Genomic DNA, 11,283 nt, shown 5'->3' on the forward strand with positions numbered 1-11,283 from the left:
ATTAGATAATTTTATACTGCTGTTTTTCTTTTTATAGTATGAAATGGTCAATTTAATTTGTTTTGAGGGTTCTTTTTCATATTGGTATGAAATGTGACTGCTTTCATTACTTTGTTTTACAGAAAGAAGATTAACAACAAATTTTGTGAGCAGTATATAACTACATTTCAGAAGTTTGATATGGATGTCCAGAAATTCAATGAAGAACAAGAAAAATCAGTGGTTGGTATCATAACTACCTTTATAATTAACCTAGTATAACTAAGTATCAAGTAGGAATGGAGAAACTAGCCTTGTGTTGGGCACATGAAACTAAATTAAGTTTCATTATCTATCCTTGACTGTGTTCTATTCCTGCTGAGTTGTAAACCAGAGAGGTATGGTCACATACTATATCAATGAAAACCCCTAGGCGTTTTATGGTAGACCAGATCATACATTTTCAAGAGGCAGACATTTGCTGAAAGATGAAGAGAGGATTACCAGTTTCTACAATAGGAAGCACAATATGTCAGCCTCAGGTACATTCGAAAGGAGAGAGAAAGCTTACTTACTGGTGTCATCTGGACTCTGTTGTTAATATTAGAAAACCAAATCAAACTGGTAAATCAGTTCTTACAATCCTAAACTTAGTACAAATTTAGTAACAACAGTGGATGGAAATAACCTTTCACAACATCCCGGGCAGAATATTCCTGTGGAAGAATATCACCAAACTATTTTAGATCATCTCTCCATTACTGTACCAATCACTGTAGTCATCACATGGTTTTGTAGTAAGATCTAAGATGATGACCATATTAACTAATTTTTTTATTTGATTGGTTAATAGTTTGGGAAGTATTCAATTTGAAATAAACAGGTGATACATTCCAGCCTGGGAAGGCATTGAGGAAGCTGCCATTATGAGTCAGTTCCAGAAAGAGATAGGGGATAATATAATCCATTTCCATTTATTGTCTTTCTCCTTTACCTCCCATTGTTTGAATGGCATTGTTTCCTGGACACTTTGCTCTATGCTATGTTTACAGCAGTTCACTTCTTGATTCATTTGGTGTCAATAATTGATCAATAAATGCATGAAGATACAAAGTGGAAAAAAAAGATAAAAAATAAATACTCCAATTGAAGGCAATTTTTAAACCTTGAACTCTAGATGAAATTTCAAGGGGGAGGGATCATCTGTGTAAATGAGGAGTCAAAAGACAGACACCCAGAGTACTTCAATATTTGTAATTCTTTATGGGGTGGGGGCGGGGGTGAGAGGGAACCAGTAAGGGAAGAGAACAATTGGTAGAAACAGAATTACCATGAGTGAAGGAAAACTTTTAAGTAAGAAAAGATCACTAACTGTGTCACATGCTGCTAATGGGCCAAATAGGATAGATTTGCAGGGCTAGAAGATGGTTTACTTGTAATTTTTCTCCTGTGTAGCCGTGGAGACCTGAGCTTATTCCCTGCATAGGCATGCACACACACATTACCACCACCACCACCAAAAACAACAACAATAACAAACTATCAAAACTAAAAACAAACAACAACAGCAACAATAACAAAATATCAAAACTAAAAACAAACCACCACAACAATAAAAGTTGGTGTGGTGGTGAGCATTTTAGAACTACCAAACTCAGATTTAGTTCAGAGATAAGAAGATTCCCAGAGCTTCGTAGCCACCAGGTGTAGCCTAATGGATGAGCTCTAGGTTCAGTGAGATTCTGTCTCCCAAGAAGTGGGTTCAACCAAAGAAAACACCCAATATTAATTTTTTGTCTCCATATGTATATATGTGCAAGTTTTTTAAAGGGAAACTTCGCAAAGTGGAGGTCATTGTACTTAATCAAGATGATTTGAGTGGAAATGTGATGTACAAAACTGATCACAGTGAATAAAGGACAAAATAGGAATGTAGTCACCCAAGGAGAAAAGGTGTAAAGGGCATCTCTTAATTTTTTTAAAAATGCAAATTACCATGGTTGTGTGCCAACATAAAGAATACAATGAGAAATTTATGTTACTACTTCCCTGTGATAATTGAGATTAGAACCAAGAGAAAACCAATATACCACTAAACTTTGTCCCCAGACATCTATTTACACTTTATTTTGAGGCCGGGTATCTTTAAGTGATCAAGACTATTCATGATCTTGTGATTATTCTAACTCAAACTTTATAAAAGTTAGTTTTATAGGCATTACACTGACTGACAGCTAGAGTCATACATTTAAAATAACAGTTACAATTGCTGAAATTCTTGACAATAGTTGAGACAAGTGAAGACATTGGACTTAGTAAAGAACAAGTATAAGGCATCCTTAAGAAAGGAAGAGAAAGTAGAAGACATGGCACATAGACCTTAAGTGGGGGGTAGATACAGAGATGAGGTAGTGAACCACCTCCTGGGATTGCTTCTGCTGTTTAGTAAAAGGAGGCCATCGTGTGGTAAAAGCATTAACACTACCTACAGTTGAGCTTCCAGGGCTAGGATTTTACCAAGCTCATGTTTACATGGTGCATGCCTATAAACATAAGCACTTGGAAGGCTAAGGCCAGTCTGTGTAGCATGGCAAACACTTTCTCATTAAAAATTTCTCCTACCCCACAATTGGTAGTATAATTGTATTTCATATTACTGTAAAATATATAAGTATAAATAATAATAATAGTTGTTAAAATGTTAAATCAGGTGGAAAACTATTCCTTTTAAGTTTCTTTTTTTCTATGCTCTATGTTTATTATCACAGCCAATTTCACCTAAGATGTATTTATTAAAAATGAACCACAAGGTTAAATTATACTCAAAGAGGGAGAAATTGACATTAATCACAAACTGTCAAAAATTTTACACTGATTAAAACAACACTGAAGGCTTTTTCTATCTTTAAGAAAAATCACATTTGATTTCAGATGTTGATATAAATAAACAAGATAGATGGCTACGCAGATAACTCATAACTCCCCTCCACCCAGTAACCATGCAAATCTTGCAAAAAAGGAAAGAAAGGTGCCCAGGAGAGCAATAGAATATATCTGTTCCCCATAAATACAGTGCATTTCGCCATGTTAAATTCTCAAACATGCCTCGATCACCCACCTGAGGTTGTTGTTGTTTGTTACCAGAAAGTCTGTTTCCATTTTTAACTTTTGTGTCACAGCTCACCCAAGCTCCACGCTTAGGCACTTTGTGGAGGATTCTGAGATATCTGGGAGGGTCAGAGTGGGACACCAAGAACAAGGGCCCAGCTTGAGGGTGAGAGGCAGAGCGAGCTGGCTGGCCTGTGCACTGAGCAGGGAGGGGAGCACACATGCTCTTCTTGGGCTTGCCTGAGGGCTCCCGAGTGCTCTGGGAGTCTCACGCAGCAGCCAGCGGCCGGGGTACTCTCATTTCCTGAGAGGCAGCTGTGCTCTGCTTGGAGCCAGGGATGCATTTTGATTCATAGGAAATTAATCATTGCAGAATAAACCAGGCTTCAGGGTGATGTTTGAGAAATAGGCTTAAAGGGGGAGTGCAGAAAGCTGGTTCTTACTGATGCATGCAGTGAGAGAAAGTCTACTTTTGTAATATGAAAGAAAAGACTGTGTTTCCAGTCCCATGAGATCTAGAAGTGAATACTACACACTTGCAGCATAAATTATAGTAAATCTTCTGTAAATACAAATAGTTGGTGTGGCTCCTACCATTTCCAGGTGAGCAAGTAGCTCAGGAAAAAACAGGACAACTGACTGAGCCCTGATAGGCTGCTCACTGAACCCTGATTGATTGGATGGGTCTGCTCACTGAGCCCTGATGGTACTGGGCTGCTCACTGAACCCTGATTGATTGGACAGGTCTTCTCACTGAGCCCTGATAGGACCAGGCTGCTCACTGAACCCTGATAGGACAGAGCTGCTCACCAAGCCCTGAGAGCACAGGGCTGCTCACTAGGCTAGGACACTGTGAGCATGATCAAACAAACGCGCCCATTTGTAAAGAGCTGCTTCTACTTCATGGCCACAGGATGGGAATTTTTGAAATCCATTTCACATATATGCTCCAAATAATTAACAAAGATATGGAAGAATATGAATAGCTCAGTAAAAACTACATGTCAAATAGGTCTGCCAAAAAAGACAGAGGCTCTAATTTTTTGTGTGTCACCATTTTTTAATATTTTTATTAGGTATTTTCCTCATTTACATTTCCAATGCTATCCCAAAAGTCCCCCATACCCTCCTCCCACTCCCCTACCCATCCACTCCCACTTTTTGGCCCTGGTGTTCCCCTGTACTGGGGCATATAAAGTTTGCAAGTCCAATGGGCCTCTCTTTCCAGTGATAGCCGACTAGGCCATCTTTTGATACATATGCAGCTAAAGTCAAGAGCTCCGGGGTACTGGTTAGTTCATAATGTTGTTCCACCTATAGGGTTGCAGATCCCTTTAGCTCCTTGGGTGCTTTCTCTAGCTCCTCCATTGGGGCCCTGTGGTCATTCCAATAGCTGACTGTGAGCATCCACTTCTGTGTTTGCTAGGCCCCAGCATAGTCTCACAAGAGAGAGCTATACCTGGGTTCTTTCAGCAAAATCTTGCTAGTGTATGCAATGGTGTCAGCATTTGGAAGCTGATTGTGGGATAGATCCCCAGATATGGCAGTCTCTAGATGGTCCATCCTTTCATCACAGCTCCAAACTTTGTCTCTGTAACTCCTTCCATGGGTGTTTTGTTCCCAATTCTAAGAAGGGGCAAAGTGCCTTTTACATTTCATATGGAATTATTTTGGCTCATGTAAACATTTTAGTATTGGAGATACATTAAGTGGTTGACTGTTAGTCTAGCATTCATGCTGCATGGCAGTAACAACAAAATGAACAGAATTGTTATAGTAATGTTTTCTTTTTACATTTGTAGAACAATTATCAAAAGGAAGAACAAGCATTAAAACTGTCCAAATGTAGTCAGAGCCAGACTCTGGAAGCAATTAAAGACATGCATGAGAAGTACATGGAGGTATGTTGCTCAGGGTCCATAAAATGTCCTTAGGAAACTAAATATGTTTTAGGAACCATAAAGTTTAACTACTTACTATTTTCAATTATTTCTGACTGAAGTGACTGATATTATCCGTAAAATCCTAATGGCTTTGTAGGAATTATTTAAGACCTGAAATGATCAATTGGGAATTTGACCTCAGATGTTCCTCATAGTTTATTAACACTATAATTATCCTGCTTAACTAAACTTAGCACGTCTATACATCATTTGCACAGAATCTTTCATATTTGTATCCTTGGGAGTTTGTTTAGTAAGAAGTGCTTTTCTGTTTTAGGGTCTGATGAACTTGGAGACCAACAACTACAATGTGCTTTTTGATGTAGATGGTGAACTGAGAAAAGAAATGTCAGTGTTTAAAAAAGACCTCATGAAGCATACTCTGAAGTACTCTTCTACTTTCCCATCTTCAGACTAAGGAAGCATGCATATTTTGCACTTGCTGGTACATTTGCAACCAAATAAAAAATTCGCTAACTTTTTTGTCTCTTATGAAACAGAGTTTGAAAGGCTCTTTAATCCTTGTTATTCTGAAGATTCTAAGAAGGAAGTTAACCCCCAGTGAAGGGATTACAAAGTTAACTAGGAGGTATACCTTTAGAGTCAAAATCGAACTCCTTTATTTTTAAACACCTAAATAATTTTCTTGTTTAAATGTAAGAGCCTCTTTATATTAACTTCCAAATAAAATGTAAATGAATAAGTGAGTGGCAAATAGTCCTTTGTACCAAACTTCACACACTAATGTAGTGAATTATTTAAAATTTATTCTTTAATCTTTTTTTAAAGTCCAGACTTTATCCCCCTCCTTGTCCGCCCTCTGACTGTTCCACATCCCATACCTCCTCTCCCCACGCCCATCTCCAAGAGGATGTCCCCACCATCCTACCCCACTCCACCAGACCTCCCTATTCCCTGGGGCCTCAAGTCTTCTGAGGGTTAGATGCACCTTCTCTGACTGAGTTCAGACCCGGCAGACCTCTGCTGTATATGTGGTGGGGGGCTTCATATCATCTTGCATATGCTGCCTGGTTGGTGGCTCAGTGTCTGAGAGATCCTGGGAGGTCCAGGTTAGTTGAGACTGCTGGTCTTTCTACAGGTTCTCCCTCTTCCTCTGCTTCTTCCAGCTTTTCCCTAATTCAACCACAGAGGTTCCCAGATTCTGTCCATTGGTTGCATGTAAATTTCTGCATCTGACTCTTTCACCTGCTGGTTAGGTCTTTCAGAGGGCAGTCATGATAGGCCCATTTTTGTGAGCACACCATAGCATCTGTAATAGTGTCAGGCCTTGATGCCTCTCCTTGAGCTGGATCCCAATTTTGGCCTGTCACTGGATCTCCTTTTCCTCAGGCTTCTCTCCATTTTTGTCCCTCCTGTTCTTTCAGACAGAAACAATTATGAGTCAGAGCTATTGACTGTGGGATGGCAACCCCATCTTTTCACTTGATGTCCTGTCCCTCCGCTGGAGGAGGACTCTACAAGTTCCCTCTCCCCACTGCACGGCATTTCATCTAAGGTTCCTTTCTTTGAGTCCTGAGATTCTCTCACCTCCCAGGTCTCTGGTACATTCTAGAGGGTTTTTTCACCTCCTACCTAAACAAAGTTTCCTGTTTCCATTCTTTTTGCTGGTCCTCAGCCCTTCAGTCCTGTTCCCCACCCCCACAATACCTGATCATGTTCCTTTCTTCCCCTACTTGTCCCCTTTCCTACCCAGGTTCCTCCCTCTCCCCTCCCTGTAGTATTTAAAAAAAAAAAAGTTGCATCAGCAATTTTTCTTGCCTTTATTTAAACAATTCTCAAAACATTTGAGTGAATTGGGCCTCCTTTGGTAAGCAAAGGACCTGAAAATCATATTTAAAACATGAACAGGCAGTCTTCATCCATGACAAGGTTTGATGATCCCTTCTCTCCTTCCATACTTTGAATCACCCAGTATTTTCAGATAGTCTAAACGCTAGAAGAACAAGAGTCCATCTGTGGTGGAATGTATTGTCACTTGCTGATAATTAGTTCAAATACCATTATCTCCTTGTAACAGCCTTAAGAAACAGCCCTTTAAAGGCATGTATCTGTAGCTCTTAGTCCCTGCTATATATAATACAGATTACATAAAGGCCGACGCATCCACATTAATGTAAGCTTTAAGCATTTGCTGGATGGGAAGAGTTTTGTTCTAATACTAGCAGTACAGTGTTAAGGTGTATTTTTTAACACTTAATCGCAGGTATATTGAATATGGCAAGTTTCATGGACTCCTGAAAGACATTTATTTAACTTTTTACTTTTTTACTGATAACTTAAGAATGGTTATGGTTAAGCATTGATATTTAGAAAGAAATGTAAAAATCAAACTTGTTTATTGTTGCTTTTTGCCATCTGGTAGCATTTTACACACAGGCTTCGATCTTCAGAATACCCTGGATTCAGTAGAAAAACCTTTGAAATGAAGTTTTTTACAATAGAAACTTCTCAGCAGTCAAAATTTGGACTGTAAAAAAAATACATGCAAAACATACTTTTCTGAAAACACTTAACTTTGAACAAAGCACCGAACTACACAAATGCAGAATGAAAACAGCATTTCAGCTCCACCAAAAGTAGTCATCTTAAAAGGTGTAAAAGTCACTTCACTAGGCACTGTTCACTTTTTAAACAGGAGACAATAGAAAATATTGTCCACAAACAATATCCCAGCTCTATGGCAGTTTTCAGAAAGTCTTCAACTTCATGCTTTAGTAGCAACGAGGTGAGTAGGATCGTGATCGAGAACGTGACCTGTATCCTCCACAACTGTAGTAAGGAGAAGGTGACCGTCTTCTGTAAATCTGATCCCTGTCTTGAGCTGCTCTCCATCCACCTCCTCCCCCACCTCCTCCTCTGTATGATCTGCTGTAATAGCCCCGGCCATCATACTCCCGATCGTATCCTCTGTCATAATAGTCTCGGCGGCGAGAACTGCCATAAGTGGCTCTCCCCATATAAATTCCTGGTGTTGGGGTATGGGGCCTTTTTGTTATAGAGAAATCGACCCTAATTCTACGCCCATCAAGCTCCATTCCATTGGCACGTTCTTTAGCTTCCTTGGCATCATCTACATTTTCAAAATATACAAAGGCAAATCCTCTTGAATATCTAGATTGCTGGTCATATACAATAGACACATCAGCAATGGGGCCATATTTAGAGAACACTTCTCTTAGGTCTCTTTCTGTGGTGTATAAGCTCAACCCAAACACGCCAAGACAACAATTGGGGTCAGGATTTGCCCGGTTCCCAACATGACGCCTTCCAGTAGACATGGGAGAATGGCTGTGGCTGTGGCGCCTGCGACAATCTCGGCTGTAAGACCTGCTCCGGATCGTCTATGAGAGCGAGATCATGATCCTGACCTTGTATAATGCCTTCTAGAACTTCTTCTGGATCTAGACCTAGATTCAGACCTGGACCTCGACTTTGATCTAGAACGCCTTGAGTCTTCCTTGGAGCGAGACCTTGCAGGTGTATGTCGTGCAGATTTCCCCGATCCATGAGCACTTCCACTTCGGGAAGCAAAATGGGATTCCCGCTCGCCATAGTTCTGCTTCCCACTGGCGCTCATGACTCCTGGTCACTGTCACCTCTACGGGCCTTTCCTGAAGCTGTCAAGCTCCCGCCTTCCTTACAGAGGCTCCACCGCAGCCTAGTGCAACACCACACTTTTGCGAGGAGCTCGAAGCCAACAAGCTCCGCACCACCTCCGCACTGGTCTCCCTTGTAGTATTTTTTAACCTTCTTAACATTTATAATTATTTTTATTCATAAAGATAATTGAAATTACTTTTTTTGATTCATTATCTTATTAGTTCCCAAAGGTACGAGATACAAATATAGCAGGTACATTGGTTTGATTTTATTTCATTTCATTTGACTTTTGAGATAGGCTCTTAGTATGTTGTGTATTGTCAAGAAACGTCTAGAATGTCCAGGTTCAAGGTGATCTCAGCATTCCATGTAGGTGTTATCACAGGTATGTGACAACATACCAGGCTTACATTGTTCTTAAGAAAATAGTCCCAAAAAATCTCCTATAAACACTATAAAATTAACACCGTCAGCGTTGAGAGATGAAAATATTTCCTGTTCACTTACAAAATTCATTGAAAGAAAGTATATTTGTTTCTTGAAACAAACTAAACTGCTAACTGTGAGGCAGGATAAAAGGACTGATTAGCCCCATCTCACTGTTCCAGGCCCAGCCCCTTCTCTCTGTTCCCATTGTTCTTGTTTCTGAGCTCTCTGTCTCTGTCTTTGTTCCCAGCTTCCCCTCTATCTGTTCTCTGTCCCACTTTTTCTGACCTAATGGCTTTGCTTCAGTCTGTCTGCCTCTATCCCTTCCCCACTTCCTCACTCCTCTCCCCTCCCCCAATAAATCCATTTTATACCAGGTCTGTTGCATGGTATAATTTTTCAGGGGCACACCTTGCATGAGCCCACCAAAGGTACTCCCTTGCCATGTTATATTACATAACACATTAAATGCAACTGACAAAATCTATAAATATTTGTTTGAGACATGGATTTTTGTATTCCCATGAAGGCATCAAAACATCATTTCATTGAGCTTGGCCTTCAGATAAATGACACCTAACCTTACCTAATGATTAAGAATGCTTCACATGTGTCTTCAAACACAAATAATCAAGAATGCTGTCTATTTTGATGCTCAGCAAACATAGAGAAGTTTGATTTTTAGATTCATTCTTTTTTTTAATATTAGTATTTTATTTATACAGGCAGATTCAACATATATATTATCCAATATACTATTCTGTGTATTGAAGATATATCATAATTAAAACTCACAAATATGCACACACTGAGTCAGTGGCCTGTTCAATGTATTTAGATTCATTCTTAAGTTGTTAATCTTCATTCCTCATTATTTCAAATATTCATTTATAGATAGAAAGAATTGAAATATTTGTTTTACCAAATATTAAGTATTTAAACTTTTCTTTTAAATCAATCATATTGTTTTTCTACAATTACTTAAATGAATTAATCATCCCAGATAAGCTGTTAGTGACTTCCTGTATTTCTGTCCATCTTATTTTGAGATAGTTGTTCTCATTGAACCTGGAGCTGGCCCTTTCAGCTACACTGGTACTTCAGCAAGCCCTGGCATCTATCTCTTTCCAATCCTCCAGGGCTGGGTTACAGACAAGTGCTGGCACACTTAGCATTTACTGTGAGTGCAAGCACTTTACCCAGTTAGCCAACTTCCTAACCCCTATTCAACTATTTTTAATTAACATTAAACATTTTTTTATATCAAAGTACTACCCTACTTTGTGCGCTGGATTACTGACTTGTTTTTCTCCTCACAACAATGTAGGTCTATCATTGCCCTTTGACACACATGAATCCACAAACTTGCTCCAGTAGCTAGAGCATTGTTCATTTAATCCAGGGATAACAAAAGCAGATGGAGCAGGAATAGCAGCTGCCCCAGGTCCTTTCAGGAGCTCTTGCATTTATATCCTCTCAAGAGTCCCGAGAATTTCAAACATAAACTATCTGCAGCTGGAGAAAATATGAAGCAGCCCCTTATCCCACACATGAGATTAAAACAAAACAAAATAAAACATTGTAGTCATGTAACATTAATGTTTTTTTTTAAAAAGCAAATTACTCACACATTCCTTCCTATAAGGAGGATGGAGGATCCTACAACTCAGAACTAAATAAAACTTGCAAGTGTTAGGAAGCTCAGAAAGCTGTAAGGTTTGTTGGGCCCTCCCAAAGGCTGGGAAAGATTAAAACAATTGCTGGGGTGAATAGATTATCTCTTTGGTATATCTGCCTGCTGGTTGAGAAGGGAGCTCCTGGGGCCAAAGGTCACATGAATTAGCACTCATGATGGGGTTGCTTCTTTGTGATGCAGCTGCATTTAGAGTCAGCCATGTTCCTGTAAAGAAATGACCCCCTACCAAAAAAACAAACAAACAAACAAACAAACAAACAAACAAACAAACAAAAAACCAACCCACTGGTTCACAAGGTAATATACTTAGGTAGAACTATATCTGTCACTGTTGCCCTATCAGGAGTAAATAGGCAGCTAACTGGACCTGTTCTGAAAGTGTCTATTAGCATTTCTTTACCTTCTATGGACAGGATACATAGCCACTACTTGCTAGGTTTGACCTGGCCCTGCTTTGTGGGACCAGCCTGCTTATTCAGTTATCTACTGTATTTGTATGACTCAGTTGGG

At 39.5% G+C, this 11,283-nt stretch overlaps 1 protein-coding gene and 1 pseudogene across 3 annotated transcripts in view; one reads left to right on the forward strand and one right to left on the reverse strand.

Annotated features, from left to right (window-relative positions):
• Nucleotides 1-5,731, forward strand: part of 3830403N18Rik (RIKEN cDNA 3830403N18 gene) — a 314,245-nt gene extending 308,514 nt beyond the window's left edge. For 2 of the 3 annotated variants that reach the window (XM_011247677.1, XM_011247676.1), the window contains 2 exons: nt 123-222; nt 5,308-5,527. In XM_011247677.1, coding sequence (XP_011245979.1) covers nt 123-222; nt 5,308-5,448 — 241 coding nt within the window. In that variant the 3' untranslated portion in view covers nt 5,449-5,527. Of the gene's footprint in view, nt 1-122; nt 223-4,889; nt 4,989-5,307 lie in introns of all 3 variants that reach the window. The other variant, NM_027510.2, reaches the window with a different exon arrangement.
• Nucleotides 6,779-8,778, reverse strand: Gm14639 (predicted gene 14639; annotated as a pseudogene).

The sequence above is a fragment of the Mus musculus genome, chromosome X (assembly GCF_000001635.26).
Source record: "Mus musculus strain C57BL/6J chromosome X, GRCm38.p6 C57BL/6J".
Classification (NCBI taxonomy): domain Eukaryota; kingdom Metazoa; phylum Chordata; class Mammalia; order Rodentia; family Muridae; genus Mus; species Mus musculus.